This window comes from Lepidochelys kempii, chromosome 12, assembly GCF_965140285.1.
Source record: "Lepidochelys kempii isolate rLepKem1 chromosome 12, rLepKem1.hap1, whole genome shotgun sequence".
Classification (NCBI taxonomy): Eukaryota; Metazoa; Chordata; order Testudines; family Cheloniidae; genus Lepidochelys; species Lepidochelys kempii.
Genome location: NC_136391.1, coordinates 18,415,268 through 18,443,186, shown reverse-complemented (window position 1 = coordinate 18,443,186; position 27,919 = coordinate 18,415,268). Strand labels below are relative to the sequence as shown.

The following is a 27,919-nucleotide window of genomic DNA, read 5'->3' as shown; positions in this document are numbered from 1 at the left end:
GCAGAGCAATTTTAGCTTCAAAGTACTAATAATCACTAACACCAACATATAGGCTGTTTTTTAAGCCTTCACTAGATACCATACATGAATGGAGGCTCTCACACTAATACTGGGGTGGGCAAACTACAGCCCACATCAGACCATTTAATCCAGCCCTCAGCACCTGCTGGGGAGCAGGGTCAGGGGTTTACCCTGCTTTGGCTGGGGGCCAGGGGCTTGCCCCACTCCCTGCAGCTCTGTGTGCTACTGTGGTTCCTGGCCAAAGGGAGCTGCAGGGATGGCACCTGAGGACAGGGCACAAGAGCTGCCTGGAGGGGGGACATGCTTCTGGGAGCTGCTTTGCTCAACAGCCTGATTCCCCCTCCCTCACTCTGAACACCTCATTTCTGGCCCCACCCCTACCCCCAGTTTCATGAGCATTCATGGCTCACCATACAATTTCCATACCCAGATGAGGCCCCCAAGCCAGAAAGTTTGCCCACCCCTGCACTAATACCTATTCACACATTCAAAATTGTGTACATGCTAGTGGAGAGAAGGGTGAGTCCCCACTGGAAATTATGGCCTCTTAATTAACGCAGAGTTTTGGAAGAGGATGTTAGAGGATTCTTAAAATATGCAAAGATTCTTAATTTTTTTCTCCCAACAGTTTAGTATTTGACTTCATTCTCTCCTGGAATTTCTAAAACCATACTCTTCTGGCAGAGCAGCAGTCATGAGAAATTTGACAAATCAGATGAGTTTTTAAAAAGGTAGATTTTTTGCATGGGAAGGGACAAAAGTCAGGCTTATACAAAGAAAGACTCCTTAAATCTCCCTTGTGGAAAAACTGGATGCTCAAATGAAAAGGGAACATTTTGATTTGGTGTTTTAAAAGCTCCAAAATTCAATTAGTAGTTGTTGGTATATAAACACTTCAGAACAGGAGTATAGAAAAAGTATACCCTTAATTGTCAAATTCTAGTTTCCTTTACCACTCTACCCTTTGTAAAGAATCATATTAGTCTCTTAACCTCATGTATTTTTCCACCCTCTTATATGAGGGCTGTAATTTAAGCTACCAACTTCAGTCTACACATGTGTTTTAAATTATGGGGAAGATGATTATATTCTGTGACTAGGAGTCTCAATGTTATTTTCCTTATGTTAGGTCATGAAGAAAGATTAAAGTCTTGTAGTAATGCTGATCTTTGTAACTTAATTTTTCAGTTTGGTATTCGATTAATAAAGGTTTGACCACTTCTTGCAAGCTAGTTCTACTAATGAATGACTGGTTTTGAAATATACCACCACTGCTCATAAAATTGTAACAAGGTGAGAGACTTCAAGACAAATGGGGGTCTGCTAAAACAAATTTGTGAAGGGATGGTGGTAACTATACCATAATAGGAAATCACAATGAAGCATACACTATAAAATATTTTGCTTCAACTGGTTTCTGTATATGTATAAAGAGATCTGTTAAACCTTCTGTGGGTCATAGTAGGACTAATCCTACATTTGTTCAGTGGCATTCTTAGAACTGATCCATTAATTATATTAAAAGGTATAAAATCCCTTTCTTCAGAAGGCTTCATCTTCCCTTGTCATGTAAAGGGCCCACAATACAAGCTTTCAAATACAGCCTTAAAAAACCAAGGCTAAAGAGTGTTTATTGCATCTTTACATTAAGACAAATATGACAGTTCCTTACCTGTGAACTTCCAGAACAGGAAGGTCCATCATTCCAGTTATTTCCTGGGTGTGAGTGAGCCCTCAGAAGTGCACTGGAATGCTCTGCAAAGCAGGGAAGTGCCAAAAATTGCTAGAAGATTCTTCCAGTGAGAGTTGAGGTATGTGAAGTGCTAAGTATTATAAACATGTAAATAGCTAACATCACCACATCAATAATGGACACCAATAAACAAAAACAAAAAACTCTGCCACCTTTACCATTTTTTAGTGCTAAGTAGTCCTGCAGCTTGTAGCCTTCTACTCTACACAGGACAGGCAGGAAACTGAAAGCTTCCTACTCTCAGCTGCTCCTTTTTCACATGGAGGGACAAGGCAGGAGCCCTTACCTGGTAGTGAGAGGAGCAGCAGGAAGTCAGAAGACAGAGGAGCTTTCTATTTAAACAAGCATGGTTTTTTTCCGTGAGAAGGTGGGTACATAGCTTCTACACAGGATGGATATATTTTTTGTGACTGGTTGATTTATATAGAAAGTGTTTATTTCTAATAAGGGACTACAGAGTTCTATCAGCTTCCATATCAACAGGCCACTGAGGTATTGTCCACATAGAGCCGAGTGATCCAGCCCCCTGCGTACTGTACTTGTTTCACAGATGCACCCAATTTGTAAAACTACATTTAGAATTGCCCAGCAGAAATTCTGTACACAGATTACATTTGTATAGTTTATGCTGAACTGTAAGTGCATTCATTTTCATTGGTAGAAGTACGTACTGCATTTTTCAGAAATAAGCAGGGAGGGACTGGGACCTAGAAAGCTACTGGTGGTTGAACACAAGTTCCTTTTTTTTTGGTGCTTTAAAGATGTAAGTCCTTTATACTAATACTGAAGATTTTAAACAAACCCTAATCATAGCCTTTAATATCTAAATAGCTGAATACACTGAGGTTATGCATAACACCACCTTTACCTGTCCACTTTTCTGCATTAAGGACACTTATATTTTATTTATTGCTGTTCATGCTTTTACTATTCTTGACACAAACAGTAAAGGCCTTCCAAAGTCACAACTTTACATTCATTAAACACCTCAATGAAGTTGTAATTGATACTCAAATGCTGGCTATTAGTAGTGTGGTGTATGGTCTAGTGCCATTTTGAGAACCTTCTACTTTGACTACACACACAGACTAAGAGCACCAGGCTTGCAAAGCTGCAGTTGCTGATCCTTCCCTCAAAACAAATATTTTTCCTAAGTAGATGGCCCATCACAGTATGAAGCAATTAAATTTTATTCAGAATAGCTTTGAAAAGTTAAATTCATTATACTAAACAGAACTATATTATGAATTCATCTGGATAACACTTTGAATTACAGTAGTTTCCATTATAGGAATGTTATGGGCAACTCTGTATAACAGACATATCACTGTGCATAGTGCAAACAATAACTTAACATCTTAAATAACCAAATGCATGCAAGGAATGTCTGAACAGAGAAACATTGAATGTTAACGCTCCCATTTGACTTCCCAAAGCCTATGCACCTGCAATTTGTTTTTTTTAATGGCAGTAACACACACACAAACAGGTATTTGGATTGAGGATAAATTGTTTGACAGTTTACTATTTAAGTATATTAAAAAATATAGAGAAGAATCTTCATTTTAAATAAAGATAATTGAGCACACTTTTTCCACTAGAATAAAGTAAACTTTTCTAATGTAAATAGTCACTGGTAATATGACATTTAAAATGCCTGGAAATACCACTAAATTTTAGATCTGGTGGTAGCTAGTACAACCGATATTTAATATAGATCATTAATGTCGTACTGTATAAGAGTAAAAAAAAAAGTTTAGTCTATACTTTCTTTGATGAGCATGTTTTAACCATTCAATCTGATGAATGACATTAAATGTTGGGGGGGAGGGGGAGATAAAGTCTGAAAGTAACTAACTACACTATAGCATACATTGTGTTTAGTTAATGTAAAATCTTTTAAAATTGCCCATTGGTATGAGCAACTGTTTATGGGGAGTACTGCAAGCTGACCTTTCAAGTCTATCTTAAACTAGACTCAATTCTGAACAGTCCCAAACCGTAAACCAAGTTAGTATTAAGCCTCTAAGATTCTCATGTCCTGTTTACCTATTAAAAGTACAAGCAGCAGCATCTATTTTATGAAAGTGCTACACTTATGCTGACATACTCTTCTAAAGCCACTCTATCTTTAGTTCAAGGAAGTTAAATCATTATGCCAGAAAAATACAGATGAACATCTCTTTACAGTTTCCCATCATGTTATGCTTTTTGGTGCACAGTGGTGTATCCTATTATTCTTATATATTTTAAGAACCTTGGCCTTATTTTCAAACTATTGTGTTAGCATTTCTGAAGTTGTTCTGTTAACTAAACCCAAAACACAATTGTATGTAGGACATTGAAATTTGTCTTTTAAATGTTAGAGTCCTAGATTCCCTCCCAACACAAAACCGCACCCTTCCCTGAAATTCAGAGGTGAATTTAAGAATCACACCGCAGATACCCACCCTATTTTTTTGTAATCCTTCCTCCTACCCTCCCAGCTTAAATGTATGAATTTTGCAAGCTGAAGCATATGCATAAAATGAGCATGTGTACCCTTCACCCCTACTCAGCATATAGTGCCACAGAGGAGAGGGTGTTCTCTTCCACCACCCATGTGGGACATACATAGGCTGCACAATGAGAGCTCTATTAAGAGGCAAGCTGGGGTGACTCTGAATGGAATGGGACACTGCTAGATTCACCATCTAAGCCGCAGGCTGCATGTTGTGCTCTAACCTCCCTGGACTACGCCAACAAGGTCTACCTGGGACAGTTGGAGCACAACATTCAGTCAGTAGCTTGAGCAGTGAATCCAGCTTCCCAAACCCCACTAATCACCACTGCAGAGTCCACAGGGGAGAGAACTATGGCCAAGAGCAAGGACCAGGACCATCACTGGCCAAGGTAACTCAGAGCTGTAGAAAGCAAAGAAGGGCAAATTTCCTATTGTCATTTCTCCCAGGGTAGGGGTTGCAATGCTCCTTGGCCAAATCAGGAGAAGGAAAGAGAGGATCCAGCTCCTGTAGCATGCATTACAAGCATTCAAGATGCTACTGTACACCCCACCCCATGTGTATTTGGCTTTGCACCTTTGGTCCAAGCAAATGCTCTAATTCCTGCTTTTTTTTTTTTAAATAATTATCCCTAAAAGTCTCAAAGCAAGGTTGACATTTCTGTAATTAGAGTATCCCATGGATAAAGACCAATGAATATATGTAAAGTGGGTGTAATTTGCAGCAAACAACTAAGCAGGAGTGTAAAATGTAGCTGCCTTTTTACTTTCAACTACTGGCTAGGTGGTATGTGGAAGCATTCACTGCTGCTGCCTATCCTGGACTACTGTGACCAAATTGGTAAAATGGGGTAGCTGGTTGTTGAATGTTGTGTTTGGACAACTTAAAAAATAAAAATAAACTAGGAAGTTTAATACCTTGTTTCCTTAAGAGCAAGAAAAGTAATTGCAAATAAAAATCAAAGTCACAACCACCTAAAGTAACCTACATTAAAAATAAATGACATTTTATTACACAGATCAGGAAAACTTAAAAATCATAGTTCTGACTCACCAATTAAAGAGACTTCCACTAACTTAAAACAAAAGCTTTTATGGATTCCATTACAAGATCTGAGAAGGTATTAGAATCAACCGAACATACAATGATCTCCTCAGTTCCAGCCATATCATCACATAGAACTTTTAATATCTAAGGAAGTTACCATTTCTTAAAATACAGGAAACATCCTAACTCACTCATTTTAGGCAAGCCTCAAATCTATGTATTTTAATAGGAGTTAATCTACTACTCAAACTAAAGTCTGGATGTAAAATTAGTCCACACTATTTATCAACAGCCTCTGAAAGAATTAGAATTGAAATGCAAGTTTCAATAATGAGAAACCACACATTTAAATAAAAAGTCTTAATTTCAAACCTACCAGCCACTAGCTTGTAACTGCTGTAGCCAAACATCTCATGGTATAGCAAAAACAGAATTGGGGTAAATGTAGGTAAGATTAAATAGGCTGCATTTAGAAAACTGACACAGCAAGTATTCCACTAGAGATCAAAGAAGAAATGAGATGCCAGTATATTTCTTAAGTTTTTAATCCTCTTGAACAGTGCACCATCACAATCTGAAGCTTACTTCTTTAACTATATAAAATGAACTATTTCTGCACTGGCTTGTCTATAAACGTCTATACTGGTTCACATTCCTTATCTGTATGACTACTTGCCCCATCAGGCTAAAATGTGTAATCACTGCACCAAAAATAATTCAATGAGTTGCCTTAACATAGATCAATTTCTGACAAAGTTAGACAATATATAGTAAATACAAAAAGTAGCTAATATTCATCCTACTTCTCCCAACAGCATATGTTCACAATTACCAAGTTTGGCAAAGAGATACCTTTAACGTAGTTTGAGATTTAATAGTTTTCTTTTATATTATTTCTTTTTTACATTAACCATCTTAGTGCTGTATATGGACATACATTCAAGGTGAATTTCTCAAACTTGCTTGCAACCTGCAAAAGGCGCCAATATACCACTTATGCCTTTAAATGCAAGAGAATTGCATGGACCTTTGGATGTACACTCTTCATCGTATCACTAACATGGTGGGATGACATACAAGATTAGTATGACTAAGGAAAATAAAGTTGGTTCTCTCTAGTTCAGGTATCCTTTTGTCTGACTGATTGTTACAAGTAAAGTTAAGTTAGAATATTAAATTAGTCAAACTTCGTGCTAAAGCAAAAAACAAGAGTTTTTATTTAGTTTGCCAGGTATTCGTTTAATGACAAAATTATAAAAGACCAAAAACATTGTATTCTGAGACTGCCTTTTTTTTTTTTTTAAATGGTCTGTTTTTATAGTTACAATTACTGCATAAGACAATGCCTTCTTGTACTGCAAAACCAAAATACACGCATGAGTTTGTGTCTGAAGTTTCTAAATTTAAAAAGTGTGCCTGAATTTTCAGTGTATTTAATTAGTATGTTACCCAATAACTCCTCACTTTTGTTTGAAGGTATAACGAAATACATCATCATCTAGGCCTGTTTTTAAAGGAGCTGTTTTTCTGATAATTCTTCCAATGTAATTGCTCCTTTAGAATTCAATAAATTCACAAAATAGCTGAATTAAGAACAGTATCACCAATGAATGGACTACTGGGAAGAGACTAATTTACCAAATGTACAGAAGTATAAGTTTTACCATAAGCAATTATGCATATCAAAAGATGACACCTGCAATTAATTTTTAAAAGGTACAAAACGGAGGAAAACCTGAATTACAGAAAAGAAAGTCATTTATTTAATGAAAAACTAGAAGTTAATAAAAATTAGCAAATACACAAAAATATACACAAACAGCAGCAATACTATGTAGTGACTTAAGGGGGAAAAGCAGCGGCAAGAGACCGGACTGCTCAACATGGCTTGTCAGTCAAAGGAAAAAAAACAAACAAACAAAAAACACAACAGTATCCTTTTCAACAGTACAATCAATCTACAAACAAGTTTTTAGAACTATTTTACAACGTTTCCTGTAGAATCAATTCTTAATACAAAAGATGCCCATTTTGGGTGTATATATATTTTCAGTGGTTTACTGTTGACTTATTTTAAATATATTAGTGTTACTACATGCAACTGCTTCCTGTAATTTAACAGCCTTTCCTTTTATTTACCTTCATATACATCTAGCCTCCCTCTACCAAATAGTTTGTGTCTGGCAGTCAAAGATGGTTACCCTAGTTTCTGCGAAATTAAATGCAACTGTTTTAAACACTGGCCTGAAAATGTTTGCTTGCCATTTCAACACATTGAAATAGTTACATTGATGCCTAAATTGCCATTTTCTGCAAAGAGCTGTGCAATGCTGGTGTCAAAGACTAGACAGTCACTATTCATAATGGCTGTTGCAATTCCCTCATGAATAGATCGAGGAGTTGCTTCCCAAGTCAATCGCCGCCTATGACCATTAAGCTCAAGTCGATAAGCAAAATTTTCTGCTTGCTTGCGTGTTCCTATCAGCTGTACAATAGCAAAGAACTGCTGGTGACCATCATATTTTTCCTGTTTCTCCAAGACTAACATGAAATGAAAGCCAAAACAAGATTGCATCATAACCCAGTCAACAGCACCAGGAAGATTAATGTCTGTAGCAAGGAAAACTATATCTTCTCCCTGTAGTGTTGTTATTGACTTATGCTGATGCATCAAATGTGGCATAACAGCATCCAGCGAACCTTGCCATTTACATGAAGCACCAGGACATGGACATGAATAAGGCCTAAACTCACACAGCTCTTCATGGTCTGCTTTTTCTGTGTGTGGCAAAGTTATCTCACATCCAGAAGAGGCGTATTTACATGGGAACAGTACAGAATTGGCAACTTTTTCCATAGCCAAGTTACGAATGGAACCCAGTGGGCCTCGGCAAGTTGGACAGCATGTAAGCTTGGGGCGACAGTTGCTACAAACAAGATGGCCACTCTGACACTGAAGAATAGGTGGCAGCACATAGTCAAAACACACAGGACACTCAAAAAGACTTGCCAAGTCATTGTTGGAAGCTGTAGTGCCAGTCAGAGCAGGCACCCTCTGTGATGGTGTACACTTTGAAGTACCTGTAGGTAGTGCTGTAGCAGTCTGACGGCTCATTTCTGTAATGAAGGAAAAACAGAGTTAGTATACAAGAGAATGTGTCAGTACACCTGTATCTCCGTAACTGAGTTTTTTCCCTGTAATTGTTGATTTTAATTTTTATTTGAGGAAAAAAAATTAGACATACCATTTAATACATTGTATATTTCACAAACAATTTCCACAGGGAGCAAAAACAAACGTGATACTCATTAAATGTGAAGAGTGTGGCTCTAGTGTATGTGAGCAAAGCTGGAAAGGACGTAAAATACTTGCATGCTGGCCAACTTTACAAAGTTGAGATCAAGGAACACAGAAATTCTGTTAAATTTTCTAATTTAAGATTGAGAAAGGATGTCTTGTTTGCTTGAAGAGAGAGAAAAAAGGAAGTAAAAGCACTCCTGAACAATAGGTATTTGGTGTGTATATTGGATATATAGAACAAGTGACTAGATCACACCCTAGATCACACGAAAATAAAGGGTTCTAACCATAAGCATTCTTCTATAATAACCATCCTACTAATGACAGTAAAGCTATATTTTCAAAGTCCTCAGATTTAGCCAATATGAACTATGTGAAAAGCAACGTCTCAAAGAAAACCTTGCTCTTCAAACTTTCTGCCATTTACTCTGCTTACTGGACATGTGTAGAAAAATCCTGATGTTGAGGTGAGTATGCAGGTGGAAGTGAGGCACTGGCTGGAAAATGAGCCAAAGGCCAGACAATTTAGCTCTTTAGATTTTGTTTTTTCCTCCTCCCCTTGATGCTAAAGGTGAAAGGAGACCCTACTTTCTCAGAGAAAACAATATTCTTTTCAAAAAAGGGTCTTAACCCCCTTCATCTTTTTTTTCCCCTCCTTTCCCCTCCCTTTCCCTGCTGTTTAGAATTTTCTGGTCTTTAGGGCAGGTTGTTTCAGTAGGCTGAGGTGGAATGTCATTGAGAAGGTGAAGAGGTTCTTTTGCTGTATTTGCCAAACTAAGTATTATTAGTAAGAAAAAATATCCAACAAACTAAAGTCTATTTTACTACACTTTTTCAGTTCAGAAAATACAACCCTAGTGGATAGACATTTGGGAAGACAAACTATTTTAATTTTTCTTGGGAAAAGCTATATTCAGCAGATGTGTCAATAAAAGATACACTTCCCTACATATACAGAAGAGACTGTTTAGCTAGGAAAGCAAGAACTCCTTTAATCTGTGAGACAGATTTACTATTTTAATGTTTATCAAACCAGAAAAAAAAAATGTTTAATTCATTTGACTCTGACATTTAAATTTTTTCTTTGGGGTTACCACACACATTTTAGTTGTAAGTTTTTCTTCAGTTTTTTTAGCTATTCAGTTGTTTCTAGCAGTTCTCTTCAGAGACCTGAAACACCTTTGTGAGGATGACAAAACAACGCATATCGAAGAATCAACAGATGCAACTCTAAATTATAAAATACATGCATACCTATGGAAGTAGCCAATAGTGTCTGTGAAAAAACTAGCCTTGCGCTAGTCTCCTGTGCCTCCAGAAGGGAAGGAGAAAAGAATCCTAAAACTGCCATCTAACCATTGGGCATGACTCCACACTAAACTTTCAACTACTTGAAGTGCCTCCCCTTCCAGTGTACCTATTTAGAGCCCAAAGACTTTACTATGCCAGATTAGGCTGCTAATGTGTTGAAGTATAGGACTGTCTGCAATCCATGATTGGTTCCCCAGTGACAGTAGATAGGCTGAGCCAAACTAGATTCTACCATTATGGTCTTAAATTGATTCCTGTGGCTACCTGGCAGCAATACTTGCATGTCTGGACTGCTGCTTTCTTGTTATGAGGCACTCCTATTTGAAGCAGAGGCAAGGGGGGAAAGGAACTGCAGGGAGAGAGAAGATCTCTGTCACAATCCAGTCTAGAGAGAGAAGGTCTTGCAGGACTAAACAGACACTAGTTGTAAGGGATCCAACTGCCAAATCCTATGGGATGCTAAGCTCCAAGGGTTTGGGTAATGCCTAATCACTATTCCTGGCTTTGGGACACCCAAGAACACTCCTCAGATGCAGACCCCATGTCTGACACTTTTCTTGAATGCAGCCACCCAAACCCTGAAACGAGAGCCCTAGCCCTCCTGATCTCCCACTCTCTTCTCAGTTGCTTATTAGATCCATTCCATCTAGAGTCCATCAGGCTGGGTGCACTCTGGTGTGTCTAGTTATACCCTTCAGGGACCAACACACAATGTTTGGAAAGGAACTTCTTAATACACACACACACACACACACACTCACTTTTTAAAAAACAGAAGAGTTATAGATCTACAGAAAAACCAACAAAGGTCTATCCTCCTCACTAGTCCTAAGAATCTTTTGAGTCACGGTCTGTCCAAGTTCAGGCTTGGTGGAGATGTCCTTGTCTTAAGACCAGGGCCTCTTGCTGCTGCTGTTGGTTGTCCCCATGTCCACACAACCCCTTCTCATAAACCCAGTCTTGGTCATGAGCCCCAGTGTAGGGCCCCATGCAGAGTTCATGTACAGAACACCACTGTTTCTTAGGGGTGGGCAGGGGATAAAAGAAAGTCCATAAATCATTAGGAGCAGTCTAGATTATGCTTCCTTTGTTAGATCTACAAAAGGCGTTAAAACACCTCCAAACAGGCTAGCATGTATGAGGTCAAACTGGTTCTCAGCACAGGACACAAAGTTGATACATAACAGGGGCTCCATCCCACCCTGCAGATTACAATTAGAGGTTTCAGAGTAACAGCCGTGTTAGTCTGTATTTGCAAAAAGAAAAGGAGTACTTGTGGCACCTTAGAGACTAACCAATTTATTTGAGCATGGACAGTGGGGTGGGAGGAGGTATTTTTTCATATTCTCTGTGTATATATAAAGTCTGATACAGTTTCCACGGCATGCATCCGATGAAGTGAGCTATAGCTCACGAAAGCTCATGCTCAAATAAATTGGTTAGTCTCTAAGGTGCCACAAGTACTCCTTTTCTTGTTACAATTAGAGTTCATCATATCAAATGGCATTGATAAGTTTTCACAGGCAGATTCCCCATCACACACTCTCCACCCATGGTTTTAATCACCATCTCAGAACAAGACGACATCCATCAGAACAAATATGGCCTTTCAAATAGCTAACTGCCCTTCATAGAGCCAGCTAGAGTAACAGGCTGATTAGGGATTGGTCCATGTACACAGACTATTGCCCCATGTCCCAGCTGGAGGAGCCAAAACCCATCCAAAGCCCCTTCTGTTGTCCACCTCATCACCATGGAAAAAGCAGGAAACAGTAGTAATACAAAATAATGGAGAAAGGAGAAGTTCAAGTTTATTTTCATAAGCTTACTCTCTAAAGCCTACATTTTTGGTCATACCTACATTTTATGCTAACCTGCTACATTTTTTCCACCAAAAGCAAGCAAACAGACAGATAACTGGAAAACCGTCAAAAGTTATGTAGAGAAAGTTGAAAAAATTGTTTAAAAGCTTCTTTTGCAGTTACAGAAACTGTAATACAACTGCCAGGATAGCAAACTGGTGTCAGGTGAAAATATATGCAACACCTGCTATTTTGGGTGCTATCCCATACCTAAGATCCCACACCAGTCCTTTCTCACTGTGGGGGTGGGAAGCTGGTCTCTAAGCAACACTGAGAAACTAAGGTACTTAGCGAGTCACCACCAAAAATATTATTGCATGTGGTTTAACATAAAAATGTATCTTAAAATATTTTACCAGGTTTAAATAATAGCAGAAAGAAACTGAAGTACATAAAAAGGGGAGGGGGGGAATATACTTCTAAGATCTTTAAATTCTGCATCAAGAAAAAATGTTCCATCATTGAACCAAAAGTTGAACCAGTGTATCAACCTGCTGGAAAAACAAACCTAAGTTATTCCCAAAACTGCAGAGCAGGGAAATTATTTTGTTTTCAATGCCTGAATCTACTGGAGACTCTCAAATCCCAGATAGCAGGCTTAACATGGTGCACCTCGTAAGTTGTAACACAGAAGGTTTAAAAAATACCTTTTCTCTTGCTGGTTTTACTTCCTGGCAAACATGATGTAAACAGGACTCCCCCCTTCCACGAATACAGAAAGCTCAAGGCAGATTTCCCCGTCATGAGGAGTGAAACAGCTCATTACGTTTCCCCATAGAAACAAAAACAACTCATAACAGAGGCCCCTCCTGGTAACATGAGGCTTGAGGACAGACAGACCTGGAACGATACCAGAGGGGGGCTACTTTCATGCGAGAGAATCACGCAAACGGAGCACTAAAACCTCCAGCGCAGTAGGCAGAAATCTAGCCAACTCCCCCACGTGAAGTTTCTTTAATAATCCACAGGGGGTTCTGAGGGAGAAGGAAACAGCTCTGTCCGATCTGTTCCAGTTAGGACCTGTCACACACAAAAAACTCTTCAGAAAGTCTCCCTAAAATGGTTTCCCAAACTCTTCCGGCTGCTGCCTAGCAAAGGAAGCTCTGCTTCTGGCGCCTTCCTTTCCCTCGGCTGCAGAGCTACGGAGCGCCCATGAGAAGGATCTGGCTACGGACACGCTGCCACCAGCTCTGCGTAGCTCCAGCCAGGCCGAGGAGAGGGGGCTGCAAAGCCAGAGTAACAGGCAGAAGGGTGAACTCCTGAGTCCTGTGCGTTGTCTCCTGTGGAAAAGCCATTTGCTGCCGAAAGGTTGGTAGTGTCTCTGCTCTGTTCGAGCTCCTCCTAGCACCAGCCCGGGCGCACGGAAAAAGGAGGCGGCGGAGAAAGCAGACTGCAGCTCCGGCGTGCTGCCTTCCCTCCCCCCCAGCCCAGGAAGCCACCCAGGCATATCAACCTCATGTGATCAACCAAGCTCGCTGTGCAGTCAGCAAAACACAAACATTCAGAAACGCCGGGGAAGAATGGGTGGGTCCCCTACCTATAATGCGCTGGAAACTCCGGTCGTAGCTAATTTTAGAAGCTACGTCAACTGCCCAATATAAAATAAATTGCTGGATTTTAAGCGAGTAAGCTGTTTCCAACAGCTGACAACTTCATTTCTTGTTTTTCCTGTATGTGAATATTACTACTGAGAGTAGCTAACAAGCTTATACAGAACTACAGTCTCAATTTTGCATGCCTATGTGTAACAATTACATTCTAATCTATAAATCCACTTTTAAAAATTGACTAAAAATTTAAAGCATGTAAAACAAGACACCAGTGAGACATGCTAGTAAATCTTGTGCCACACAAGCCAGTAAACATTAGTTTTACTGTTTTGCTTCTGACACTTGGGTGGTAATGATTTGTTCTGTTAAAACTTCCTACATAAAGGCAAAAAGAACAGGAGTACTTGAGGCACCTTAGAGACTAATAAATTTATTTGAGCATAAGCTTTCGTGAGCTACAGCTCACTTCATCGGATGCATGCAGTGGAAAATACAGTGGGGAGATTTATATACACAGAGAACATGAAACAGTAGGTGTTACCATACACACTCTAAGGAGAGTGATCAGGTAAGGTGAGCTATTACCAGCAAGGGGGGGGGGGGGGGTGCCGCGGAGAGACACCTTTTGTAGTGATAATCAAGGTGGGCCATTTCCAGCAGTTAACAAGAACCTGCGAGGAACAGTCGGCAGGCAGGGGATAAACATGGGGAAATAGTTTTACTTTGTGTAATGACCCATTCACTCCCAGTCTTTATTCAAGCCTAAATTAATTGTATCCAGTTTGCAAATTAGTTCCAATTCAGCAGTCTCTCATTGGAGTCTGTGATGTGATTAGGCCCGATAATGGTGTCCCCTGAATAGATATGTGGACACAGTTGGCAATGGACTTCGTTGCAAGGACAGGTTCCTGCGTTAGTGATTTTGTTGTGTGGTTGCCGGTGAGTATTTGCTTCAGGTTGGGGAGGGGGCGGGCTGTCTGTAAGCAAGGAATAGCCTGTTTCCCAAGATCTGAGAGAGTGATGGGTCGTCCTTCAGGATAGGTTGTAGATCTTTGATGGTGCATTGGAGAGGTTACGATACAACTGCATTTGCTCCAACCCCTCAGACAGAGACAAACACAAGATCTCTATCAAGCGTTCTTACAACTACAATACCCACCTGCTGAAGTGAAGAAACAGACTGACAGAGCCAGACGCCTAGAAGTTACCTACTACAGGACAGGCCCAACAAAGACAATAACAGAACGCCACTAGCCATCACCTTCAGCCCCCAACAAAAACTTCTCCAACGCATCAAGGATCTACAAGCTATCCTGAAGGATGACCCACCACTCTCAGATCTTGGGAGACAGGACAGTCCTTGCTTACAGACAGCCCCCCAACCTGAAGCAAAAATTCACCAGCCACCACACAACAAAATCACTAACCCAGGAACCTATCCTTGCAACAAAGCCCGTTGCCAACTGTCTCCACATATCTATTCAGGGGACACCATCATAGGGCCTAATCACATCAGCCACACTATCAGAGGCTCATTCACCTGCACATCTACCAATGTGATATAGATATTAAGGTCAGAAGGGACCACTATGATCATCTAGTCCGACCTGCACAACGCAGGCCACAGAATCTCACCCACTCACTCCTGCGATAAACCTCTCACCTATGTCTGAGCTACTGAAGTCCTCAAATTGTGGTTTAAAGACTTGAAGGAGCAGAGAATCCTCCAGCAAGTAACCCATGCTACAGAGGAAGGCGAAAAACCTCCAGGGCCTCTTCCAATCTGCCCTCGAGGAAAATTCCTTCCCAACCCCAAATATGGCTATCAGCTGAACCCTGAGCATATGGGCAAGATTCACCAGCCAGATACCCAGGAAAGAATCCTCTGTAGTAACTCAGATCCCACCCCATCTAACATCCCATCACAGGCCATTGGGCCTATTTACCATGAATATTTAAAGATCAATTAATTGCCAAAATCATGTTATCCCATCATACCATCTCCTCCATAAACTTATCGAGTTTAATCTTAAAGCCAGGCAGGTCTTTTACCCCCACTGCTTCCCTTGGAAGGCTATTCCAAAACTTCACTCCTCTGATGCTTAGAAACCTTCATCTAATTTCAAGTCTAAACTTCCAAATGACCAGTTTATATCCATTTGTTCTTGTGTCCACATTGGTACTGAGCTTAAATAATTCCTCTCCCTCTCCGGTATTTATCCCTGTGATATATTTATAGAGAGCAATCATATCTCCCCATAACCTTCTTTTAGTTAGGCTAAACAAGCCAAGCTCCTTGAGTCGCCTTTCATAAGACAGGTTTTCAATTCCTCAGATCATCCTAATAGCCCTTCTCTGTACCTGTTCCAGTTTGAATTCATCCTTCTTAAACATGGGAGACCAGAACTGCACAAAGTATTCCAGGTGAGGTCTCACCAGTGCCTTATATAATGGTACTAAAACCTCCTTATCTCTACTGGAAATACCTTGCCTGATGCATCCCAAGACCGCATTAGCTTTTTGCATTGCCATATCACAGTGGCAGCTCATAGTCATCCTGTGATCAACCAATACTCCAAGGTCCATCTCCTCCTCCGTTACTTCTAATTGATGCGTCCCCAGCTTATAACTAAATTTCTTGTTATTAATCCTTATGCATGACCTTACACTTCTCACTATTAAATTTCATCCTATTACTATTACTCCAGTTTACAAGGTCATCCAGATCTTCTTGTATGATATCCCGGTCACTCTCTAAATTGGCAATACCTTCCAACTTTGTATCATCCGCAAACTTTATTAGCACACTCCCACTTTTTGTGCCGAGGTCAGTAATAAAAAGATTAAATAAGATTGGTCCCAAAACCGATCATGTGCCAATAATGCCCCTCTGTCATGTACATTGGCCAAACTGGACAGTCTCTATATAAAAGCATAAATGGACACAAATCAGATGTCAAGAATTATAACATTCAAAAACCAGTCAGAGAACACTTCAATCTCTTTAGTCACTCGATTACAGACCTAAAAGTCACAATATTACAACAAAAAAATCCTCAAAAATAGACTCCAATGAGAGACTGCTAAATTGGAATTAATTTGCAAACTGGACACCATTAAATTAGGCTTGAATAAAGACTGGAAGTTGATGGGTCACAAAGTAAAACTATTTCCCCATGTTTATTCTCCCCCCCCACTGTTCCTCAGACGTTCTTGTCAACTGCTGGAAATGGCCCACCTTGATTATCACTACAAAAGGTGCCCCCCCATCCCCCCGCTGGTAATAGCTCACCTTACCTGATGACTCTTGTTACAGTGTGTATGGTAACACACACTGTTTTATGTTCTCTGTGTATATAAATCTCCCCACTGTATTTTCCACTGCATGCATCTGATGAAGTGAGCTGTAGCTCATGAAAACTTATGTTCAAATAAATTTATTAGTCTCTAAGGTGCCACAAGTACTCCTTTTCTTTTTGCGGATACAGACTAACATGGCTGCTACTCTGAAACCTGTACATAAAGGCTGTTCCAGAGGGCAGATGAGCACAAGCAAGAGTACAGAAAACAGGTCTGAGGTAAGATGGAAGACTCCATGAGAGTTGTTAAGAAATAGAACAGTTTTTAAGCTTGATCTTGATACAAGTGGAAAAATCAAGATGATGTAGCTGAATATTGCACATACTGGACTCTGGAAAGCTGGGACTTCGGGGTTACAAGAAAGGGAAGTGAAATAGCAATGGTGAGGGCATAAAGGCACATTTTAACACATACACATAGATTAGAAGATGAATACAGTAATAGTCTGTAAACCTAAAGACTGCCAGGAGAAAATAAAGGTTGCCTGCAAAAGGAAAAATATATTGAATATGAGCTTCTATAATGTATAAAAGGTGGCCAGGAAAGTTCTTTCTTAAAAAGTGTTTTCCCACTACATTAAAAATTCAGGGCTTGTCCACCCTGTTTTTTCCAGAAGACTATGGACAGCTGTATGAGCATTTTAACACTACAGCAACTATCACAGTTCAGGACAACTGTACCTGTATTTCCTCTAAGTCATTCAAAAAGGGCACCCAATCTCAGTCTTCCAGTTGTTGCCTCTTTTGGGTAGACACCCATTATGGGTCTCACTCCCTTCAGACCAAGGTATGTCCAGGCTGAACAGTTCCCCTCCTTCACTGTGTATTTTCCAGCAAAGACAGTCTGCCTAAACAGATGTGCTTACTTTCTCTTCAGATACTGATAAAAGTGATTGTCAACAGTTATAAATTACCACACAACACTTCCTATGCAAACCCACCTTATTTTTAAAGGTAAGCAGCATTGCAGGGGGGGGAAAGAATCTACATGCATGCTCATAAAGCTTAGGACTAACCCTAACATGGATTCTGGCAGGCCTAGTCCTTAAGCCTACCCCCCAAGCACTGGGACCTTCCAGGGACCAGGGACCCTGTCCATTTGCTGGAATAGGAAGAAAGCACTGAGCCAGTATTAAAACCAAGCTACTTATCCAAAAACCCTCTCTTTCTTTGTTGGACCCTGGAGAATCCAGTCTGACCTAGTATATTACTCCTACACGAATCTTGCACAATTGCGCAAGCGCAGAATTCATCTGCCCAACAGATTTTTTTTCTCTCCACAGAATATAGATTCTGCTGGAGAGGAGTTGCAGTTACACCTTTCACCAACCAGGGGCTGCTGTGGCACCAGAAGAGAGGGCAGCCAGTCAGCAGAGAGGGAGGGGGAAGAGCCTGCCTTCCTCACAGGGGAGGAGGCATGGGATGGACAAAGCAGGCACATGGGGCTGCTGGGGGCTGTCAGAGGCTGGGGTTCAGAAGGGCTCATGGGGAGGCAAACTGGGGCACAGGCTCATGAGCTGGTGGGGTGACAGCATTGAGCCAGGGGCTGCATAGGAGGAGGGCTGCAAGACCACATGGGGATGGGTAAGGGGAGCTGTAGGGACACACCGAGAATCGGATAGCAGGTGTGAAGAGTGAGTAAGTACTTCCAAAACCTGCTCAACAAATCAGAAACATTCTTTTAGCTCTAGTTAAAATTGTATAGTATTTACTCTGGATTACTATGGACTTTTAGTGTTGTGTGATAATGAGGAAGCATTGAGATGTTTGAAATAACTATAATGGATAGCAGAAAAACAAAGCAATTTCCTGGAGGGTTGGAAAGTGGCAAAATTCATAAATGAATAACTAAAAATCGCTACAGATCTTAGATTTTTATTAAATGATTGGTTATTAAGGGTATGTCTTCACTACCTGCCGGATCAGCGGGCAGCGATCAATCCAGTGGGGAATCAATTTATTGTGTCTAGTCTAGATGCGATAAATCAACCCCCAAGTGCTTTCCCGTCGACTCCTGTACTCCAGCGCCGTGAGAGGCGCAGGCAGAGTTGACGGGGGAGCAGCAGCAGTTGACTCACCGCAGTGAAGACACCACAGTAAGTCTATCTAAGTATGTCGACTTCAGCTATGTGAACAGCTACATTATTCACATAGCTGAAGTTGCGTAACTTAGATAGATCCCCCCAGTGTAGACCAGGGCTAAGACAGTGTCTCGTGAACTGTAACCCCTTCCAAACAGTTTAAAACTAGGCCAGCATAATTATGGCAGCCCATATACATTCACTGATGTTACTCTCTTGAGTCAATGTATGCTTTATCCAATATGCTATAGCCAACACTACTCATGAAATCCAGTTACTAGAACTTTTCTGCTGAGAGAAGACCTACCAGCATAATTCTGGAAGATAAGCTTTTCCCATTTTAAAGTCCAATAATTTAAGCCCGCAAACAGAGTTTAAAAAATATCCAAATATGAACAGAAATGTTTTCTTTAAAAAATTTTCATACAGATACTTTCTGAAACATTCATCTTTAACATGAAAATTTCCTATGCTTTATCTCTATTCACAGCGTACAAAAGTTGGTTAAATATTAAAAAAAGGGAGTTACTTAATGCAGTATGAACCAACCATTGCCTTTTGCAATTTAAGGACTGTATTCTGCTAATGAAAAGTATCATTTACTTGGACACAAGAAATCTATCAGTTCAGAAACTCAGTGATTTTAAGATTATGGGATTTCAACAATTTTTCTGTGTTCTTCTTACACCATGTTTTCAGACATGGAGCTCAAAAACGCAAACAGATGAGTTTGCAGCATTCAGAGAGCTATGAACTTTAATATCAACTCTGAAACACTACTGTGACTACTTAAATTCATTTTTTAATTACAGTAACTCCTCACTTAACATCGTCCAGGTTAACGTTGTTTCATTATTAGGTCGCTGACCTATTACAGAACATACTCCTTTAAAGTCCTGCAATGTTCCTTTAAAGTGGTTTGGCTCCCAAAGCTTGGTGCTCCTGGTGGGGACCGGGTTGGGGCACGGGGGCTTGCCCCATTCCACCCACCCAGCAAGCCGCCGCACCCCGACCCTGCTCCACGGCAGGAGCGCCGGGCGGGCGGAAAGGGGCAAGCCCCCACACCCTGACCCCACCATGCCCCTGCCTCAACCAAGCTTCACAATCATCATTGGAGAGTACTAAACTGTTTGTTTAAAATTATTTAAGATACTGTATATGTATATAATGTCTTTTGTGTGGCAAAAAAAATTTCCTTGGAACCTAACCCCCGCAGTTATATTAATTCTTATGGGGCAACTGGATTTGCTTAACATCATTTGGCTTAAAGTTGCATTTTTCAAGACCATAACTAGGACGTTAAGTGGAGTTACAGCCATTTGACATGTAGCTAATGCACTTGAGCAGTGTAGCTGGACTCACCTATTACACTATAATTGATAATTTGAAGGTAGGTTAAGCTAAACAGAAACAAGGTACTCTTATTCAAGAATAGGAGTTTCTACACATGGTAGTATTCAGGGATAGGTGTTTCTGAATAACTCTCAAAAGCAGACAAGCCCTAAAATTACACTCTAAGAACACATTCTACAAAAATAAAGCTATAAACATAAAACTTGCTAATAAATGTTCAGATTTTTTTTTAATTCAAGTGAGATGTCTGATGCTGTACTAACAAATTTTCAAAGAAACATCCGTTATAGAGCAAGCAACTGAAACGTACTGGGTTTGTACGGTGGCGCTCATAAAATTCTGGGGTACCAAGAGACTACTACTACTTTTTTTTCTTTTTTTTAAATAGAATTTCAGAACCAATGCCTTATTCTCTGGGCTACCAGTGCTGGAGTGTGCCTAAGCATCCAATCCAAGTTTCACAACACAAAAGATTAAAGGGAACTGATTAAAGAAATATACCCAGTTAATCCTGGCAAGTGTCCTACACCCTGTGATGCATAGTAAATTGAAAAACCCCAAAAGTCACTGATTAAGGGAAAATTCCCACCTAACCCCAGATATGGCAACCAGTCGGACACTAAGCACGTGAGGAAGAACCAGCCTGCCAAGCACCTGAGACAGAGAATGCTTGGTGCCATCTCAGAGCACCAGCTCAACCTTTCTAGTGTTCTGTTTCCAGATAAGGCCTTCTCTGATGCTTCAGAGAAAGGAAACCAAGAAAACTCTGCAATACACTGCAGGGGAAAAATCACATGATACATCCTAACATCACATTTGACTTTTTCGCAGCCACATCACATTGGTGGCTCATCGTCATCCTGTGATTGACCAACACACCCAGGTCTTTCCCCCTTCTGTGGCTTCCAACTGATAAGCCTCCAGCTTGTAGCAGAAATTCTTATTATTAGACCCTAAGTGCATGACCTTACCCCTGTGTACTACTGAATTTCATTCCATTTCTGTTTCTCTGGTCTTCAAGGTCATCCAGACCTAGTTCATTCAGGGTTGAAAAAACAATTAGGAGTTGAAAAAACAGGACAGCTTAGGCAGGAGAGGATGAGATCTAACTGAAGAACATGAGGGCAGCTTTTAAAAGGTACAATTATTAGCAGGATGAAGCCTTGTTTTGGGTTGAGTTAAAACCTCATTTGATTGACACCCTTCAATTAATGTAACTGTAAGGATAAGCCCCCACCTAGGACAAAAGGAGCATGAAAACAAACAGCACTTTTTGATGAGTGTTGGTGGGGATGGGGACACACACACACAGAGAAAGAGAACCTAAGGGTATGTCTACACAGCAAATAAAAAACTAGCATCTGGCTTGTGCCAGCCGACTTGGGCTTGCAGGGCTCAGGCTGCGAGGCAGTTTCACTGCTGAGAGAGGTTTTTGTGCCGGGGTACAGGCTGAAAAAAAGTGTTCTTGGTGCTGGGAGCAAGAGAAAATGTTCACTGCTATTTGATTCCTTCTTTGTTCAGAAAGACATTCCTTGTAAATAAACAAAATTGGACAAAGAAATACCTGGCTATCACCAATTTCTCCTCTTAACTAGAAAATCCCAGGGCCTCAAACTCTAACTAGCCACTCAGGTCAAAATAAGGCAACGCTGGTGTCAGGTGTGGGATTTAGTTTCCAAGGAGAGAGACTGTGAGCAGATACACTTGTTGGACCAAGAGGGAACAAATGATAGCAGTGCTCACAGAAATGTAAGATGGCCAAAAGGTTTAAAGCAAGATCTAAAATAGGAGCTGGAAACTTCTCAAAAGGAATTAAGTCAAGACCTAAAAGAGCTGCTAAAGGTTTGCCAGAAAGGACCCAAAGGGGACTTGCAGGCTGAGTTGAGGTCCCTACTGAAGCAGCAACTACTAAGTGCCCAGCCAGATGGGGAAACCCAGCCAAAACACACCCAGGCAGGAATGGTAAATGAATTATGAGGTAACCAACAATCTGACTACAACTGATCACAGGTTTTTTCATGAAATAGTAGAGACAAAAGAGGCTTTGGCCAATCTGGAACTAGCTAACCAAGATGAGCTGCAGCAAAGACTTAAGACTCTGAATATTTCACTCCAGGACGAAATGAAATGGTCACGGATCACAGCAGAAGACAGCTGACTGGATGTGGAATTGAGCCAGCCAGAGTACTTGGTATGTACAGACATTTACAGAGTTTTCTACCCCATTTAATCCACAGTGGCTAGACTATCCAGCTCAAATAATGCAAAAGCCCTCTATCTTTGAGGGAAGAGCTCCTTGGCAGGCTTATTGGCTCAATTCACCATTACAGCTCAAATGAATGGTTGGGGGAAATGGGAGAAAGGAGGGTTTCCAGCAGCCCACTTGGGTGGGCCCAGGTCTGACAGTGCTGCAGAACTTACCTGCAGATGAGCGACTGAGGCCATGACTACAGCAGCATAACTATGGCGTCGTAACTATGCTGGCATTGCCCTATAGCGTAAATGCAATAGACTACAATGGAGGGAGCTTTTCTGTCGCTATAGGAACACCACCTGCCTGAATAACAGTAGCTAGGTATATTGAAGCTTATGTCTATCAACTTAACTGCATCTATACAGGGAGATAGGTTGGCATAGATACGGCACTCACAGGTGTGGATCTTTTCACACTGCTGAGCACCACAGCTGTGGATTTAAATTTTAAGGGTAGACCAGGCCTGAGTTATTCAGACCTGGTACAAGCCCTTGATCTATGGTTTGGAGCTAGCCATCTATCTGAGCTGGCCACAGCACACAAGAGATAGGCGAGTCAAAGAAACAACCCCGCCTAAAGTGACACAGGACCTACAGAACCTTATGTTCCTGTTGTACCCCAATACCAGTAAGGTCTTCCAGGATAAATTCATGATGGACCACTTTATAGATATTCAGCTGGACTTGCAGATTAAAAATCAGAGAAAGGAAGCCAAAGACACTCCAAAGAGGCTGTGGAACTTGCTAGAAAACTTGATTCTTGCAACAGTGTACCAGAAGAGGAAGCAACCACTAGTAAAGAAAATGTAAGCTGATCGCCATGAGCTGTGTCTAATATGTATGATAAAAGAGGGGTTTTTTAATTTGGTTCATGACTTTACTGAACGATTAAAAAAAATGAAATCTTGTTTGTAAAACATGGGAAATTGGCAGTAATGCAAAGATTTAAAGGAAATGGTTCAATTAAATGCTGATACTGTGACAAAACTGGCCACAAAAAGAACTACTGTTATACATTTTAGGCAGGCCAACAAAGATTGTCACAAATATCTAGAGGAAGCCTCCTTCCCAGTACAGGAAACTGGGGGAACACCAAGCTCAAAGGGAAAAGTTTGGAGGTACAACAATCGGATCCACAGTTTTACTTTAAATCTGGGCAGCTGAATAATAATAATGGAAATTTGGCAACTGATTGTGTAATGGGATCTATAAAATTCACTCGGATGATGGACACTAATAACTGATATGCTTAAGTGCTAAAAAGGCTAGGGAATCAGGGATCCATAACTGAACCACCTATTTGGTCTCAAATGGCGACAGTGACCATGTCAAGGGCACCCATCCAAAAACTGGGAAAGCTGCATTTGAAGATTGGACCTCTGGAATTCAAGCAAGAAGTCTGGGTGCCTGAAACAGTGCATAAACTAACAACTGACTTGGATTTCATTATGGCTAACAACTGTGTAATCAATGCCAGGAAAGGTGTTTCTCAAATTCAGTCTGTGGAAGTTCCCTTTAAAGATATGGCTCATGTGAGACAAATGATTTGTAGGCAGTTGGTATGCAGTGAATGAATTATCCTTCCCCTAGGGGCAGAAACCGTTTTAACAGCTACTTGCTGTGGTAACTTTCCAGCAAGGAAAAGGTGGTGAGTAGTTGAAACCTGTTTTGAGACCCAGGGTCTTGGGGGAACCTTAACTGCTAAAGTTGTTGTGGATCTGAAAGAACAACTGATTCCTGATCATTTGTTGAATGTTTCTGACAAGCAGCAAATAGTAAAAAGGGGAATCATTCTTAGTTGAAAATGATTCTTTTGGACTGTTCCTGTCCTATCCATGTTTCAAAACTCTCTTCATACTGGACACAGATGCTTACAGCTTGGGAGACAGAATTTCAGCTTGGCTGCCCAACCCCAAATCTGAGAATATGGCTGTGAAAACTGAGGCTGGAAAAGTTGTTACAACAATGACTCCCCTATTCAAACAGGCAGGGTCTGCCTTACCCAACAAACTCCACAGAAACAATGGGCATTTTTCAAGGGCTGATAGCAAGGGGGTCCCTCTCTGGCAATTGAAATAAAGTCTATCAGGGAGCAGAAATTTCCAGAGGAGTCTGGTTGTGAATAAAAATAAATTTGGATTAGTGAGGTGAAACATCTTGAAGACAGACACCATACATACATACACACACAGTTAACCCTGAACCATTTTATTTGTTAAATTATTCCTTTTCTTTTAGTTTGAAATAGGTTATTGGGTGTCAACATTTTTGGCTTCATCAGGACGACGAGCCAAATCAGAGATGTCTGCACGCTTCAATTAACATAACTGAAAGGATAAGCCCCCACCCAGGACAAAAGGAGTATATGAACCCACCCAGGAGTTTTTGCTGAGCAGTTAGCATGTGTATGTGTGTTCAAACAACATGCACAGAAAAAGATAGCTTGAAAAAAAGCTGAAAGCGCAGATCTGACCCTGGAAGAAAGGTTTTTGGGTCAAGGTGCAGGTTGAAAAGAGTGTTCTTGGTGCTGGGAGAAAAAAAAAGTTTCCTGCTATCTGATTCTTCTACGTTCAGAGGCACAGGATTACATGCATTCTTTGTAAATAAAACAAGATTGCAAAGAAGAGCCTATCACCAATTTCTCCACCAAACTGACACATCACCCCAGGGTCCCAAACATTGACTAGCCAGTCAAAAAAGAGCAATAGTACTTAGGCACCTAGCACATATATGTGCTACTGAAAGTGCCATTAGGCACTAACTCCCATTGATTTTAATGGAAGGTAGGCACCTAACCTGCATAGATACCTACTGGATTTTTCAAAAGCACCTATCTGCATTTCTAAATATCTTCAAAAATCTGGCACACATTGATTAGACATCAACTTATTTACCGCAATTAATACGTTGTTTAATAAATCCATTTTAAATGCAAAATATCTTTATGCTTACTTTTTTTGCGATGTGCCCAGCACATTTAGAGGAGTTTTATTTAACTAATAAAAAAATTAAAATGCTGGTTTTGTACATGTTTAATTGAATTCCAATTTCCATCCAGTGCAGCTTGACACAAATCCAAAGTAAAAAAATTATCTAGTATGTAAGCATGTAATTTGCCATTTTATAGTAGAATAAAAATGTAAAAATTAAGAATCTGAATAAGTACATGTTAAGCTAGATACTAGCTTAAAAGGTATATGGACCCTGGCTATAAAAAGTAGTACCAAATTTTGTTAAAGGCTAAATTAGTTTTCTAATCAACATGTTTTCATAGTTATTCCAACCAATGACAATGAACCTTTAGGAAAACAACTAAAAGCTGCAAATGCAAAACAAGATTAAAATCAATTTAAATCAGTGTTTCCTGATTTAAATCAAACCACCCTGCCTGAACTTACAATCAGAAAGACTAACTTGTTATTCAAGAGCATTACAAAGGAGCAAAAGAAGGGCCCCAAGCCAAATACACCTGGTGCCTTTTTGCAGGTCACCTTTAAATCTTCAAAACTCAAGCAAGACTACATAGTCTGGCTTCCCAGAAGAGTCAGCATAAAAACTGAAGCTTTGTCTAAACATAATAATGCCTTTAGAGATATTTCTACATGCCAATATTCTTACCCAGTTTACTCCCCTAACCCCAGAAACAGGGTGAAGGTTGAGAATAAGGGGGAAACAAGTGGTTTTCAGTTTGTTTTCCTTATAATTTACCATGTCTGAAAAGCATCAGTTATATTCTTTACAGAAATAGAAATTCAATGGAAGTATTAGAGACTTCCTTTGAATCACTTCAAGCACACTGATGTTTAAAAAAAATTGATCTACGTTCACCCATTTCTTCAGTATTTCTCCCATTACTTCAGTCAGGACACTGCCATTATTTGACATCTCCATTGTGCCCTGGTACATACTCTTCTTAAAACTCTGTTCATTCCATCCTATGGTTAGAATGTTTTAAGAAAATCTCAACCAAGTAATTTGATAGCGAATACATCAATATCTAGTTGTTGCCCTATTATCATCATCTCCTGAAAAAATTCAGAGTATTTGCCCATGCCTAAGGCATAGTAGTAATCTTATTACACGAGCAGTTATGTATGCAATGAATGTTTATCTAGGTCATCTGTTCTATTCTTGGAAGAACTGTGATGTGATTTATTGTTTCATTTGAGGAATTTCTGAATAAAGACATTACCAAGAGATACAGTGGAACCTCAGAGCTACAAACGCCTCCGGAATGGAACTCTGAACAAAATGTTATGGTTGTTCTTTCAAAAGTTTCCAACTGAATGTTGACTTAATGCAGCTTTGAAACTTTACTACGCAGAAGAAAAATGCTGCTTTTAACCATCTTAATTTAAATGAAACAAGCACAAGAAACAGTTATTTTTTTTTTTAAACTTTCCCTTTCCCTTTTTTTTTTTAGTAGTTTTCGTTTAACACAGTACCGTAGTGTATTTGCCTTTTCTTTTTTGGTCTCTGATGTTGCCTGATTGCGTACTTCCAGTTACAAATGAGGCATAGGGTTGACTGGTCAGTTTGTAACTCAGGTGTTCGTAACTCTGAGGTTCTACCGTATCTAGAGGTCCCTGTATGACTTGGCTTCCAAATTCTAGCATCTTTTTAAAACAAAAACAATTCATGCTGAGATTTACTTATAACCCAATTAGTCTGTAATACTATATATTACATCCATTTGTTTTTTCATTACATACCTATGTAAGCATCTGCTTTAGTAAGAAGTACATTCTCTTGGAAACTAATACCAATAACAAAGGGTAATCAAGGGAGGTCAACATTTAAATCTACAGGCTTTGAAACTGTTCAAGTTATTCTGATCCAAAACATTAGCAACTTTAAAACTGTTATAATAATCCAGCTAAAACTGTGCTGCTTTCATTTTCAATCCTCAATTTCTTACCAAGAAATCCATCAAAACACTCTCTCGTGAGACAAATGGGGGGAGGGGAGGGGGAGAAAACCTGGATTTGTGCTGGAAATGGCCCAACTTGATTATCATACACATTGTAAGGAGAGTGATCACTTTAGATAAGCTATTACCAGCAGGAGAGTGGGGTGGGAGGAGGTATTTTTTCATGCTTTGTGTGTATATAAAAAGATCTTCTACAGTTTCCACAGTATGCATCCGATGAAGTGAGCTGTAGCTCACGAAAGCTTATGCTCAAATAAATTGGTTAGTCTCTAAGGTGCCACTAGTACTCCTTTTCTTTATATGAAAACATGCAGCCTTCCGTATAAATGCTGGGCAGACCATTATAACATACAAAGGTATATCTCCTTATTAAGGAGATAGATGCCACTATGTTAAGGGACACAGTAGTAAAAATTATTAAACTGACACTTATTAAATTGAGACAAATCTGATAGGGGAAAATTGTAAGTGTCTGGGTTTGTTTTAAACAAACAATGGATAGTTCATTCCTTTGCACAACAGTTCATTTACTTTTCTATGCACTGAACACATTCAGCAGAGCTATGCAAGATATTAAATCAGGATGACCCTCCAATT

The 27,919-nt window shown here is 40.1% G+C and overlaps 2 protein-coding genes across 7 annotated transcripts in view; one reads left to right on the top strand and one right to left on the bottom strand.

Moving 5' to 3' along the window:
- Nucleotides 1-25,268, top strand: part of LONP2 (lon peptidase 2, peroxisomal) — a 114,595-nt gene extending 89,327 nt beyond the window's left edge. The window contains exons 15-16 of one of the 2 annotated variants that reach the window (XR_012154484.2): nucleotides 22,167-22,330; nucleotides 24,631-24,714. Coding sequence is in view for 1 of the 2 variants with exons in the window: in XM_073307718.2 (XP_073163819.1) it covers nucleotides 24,631-24,714 (84 nt within the window). In the remaining variant the exon portion in view is untranslated. Of the gene's footprint in view, nucleotides 1-22,166; nucleotides 22,331-24,630 lie in introns of both variants that reach the window. The other variant, XM_073307718.2, reaches the window with a different exon arrangement.
- The window catches only part of SIAH1 (siah E3 ubiquitin protein ligase 1), a 32,783-nt gene continuing 11,926 nt past the window's right edge, over nucleotides 7,063-27,919 (bottom strand). For 4 of the 5 annotated variants that reach the window (XM_073307720.1, XM_073307721.1, XM_073307724.2 and 1 more), the window contains one exon: nucleotides 7,063-8,439. In XM_073307720.1, coding sequence (XP_073163821.1) covers nucleotides 7,589-8,439 — 851 coding nt within the window. In that variant the 3' untranslated portion in view covers nucleotides 7,063-7,588. Of the gene's footprint in view, nucleotides 8,440-12,443; nucleotides 13,762-27,919 lie in introns of those variants that run through there. The other variant, XM_073307719.2, reaches the window with a different exon arrangement.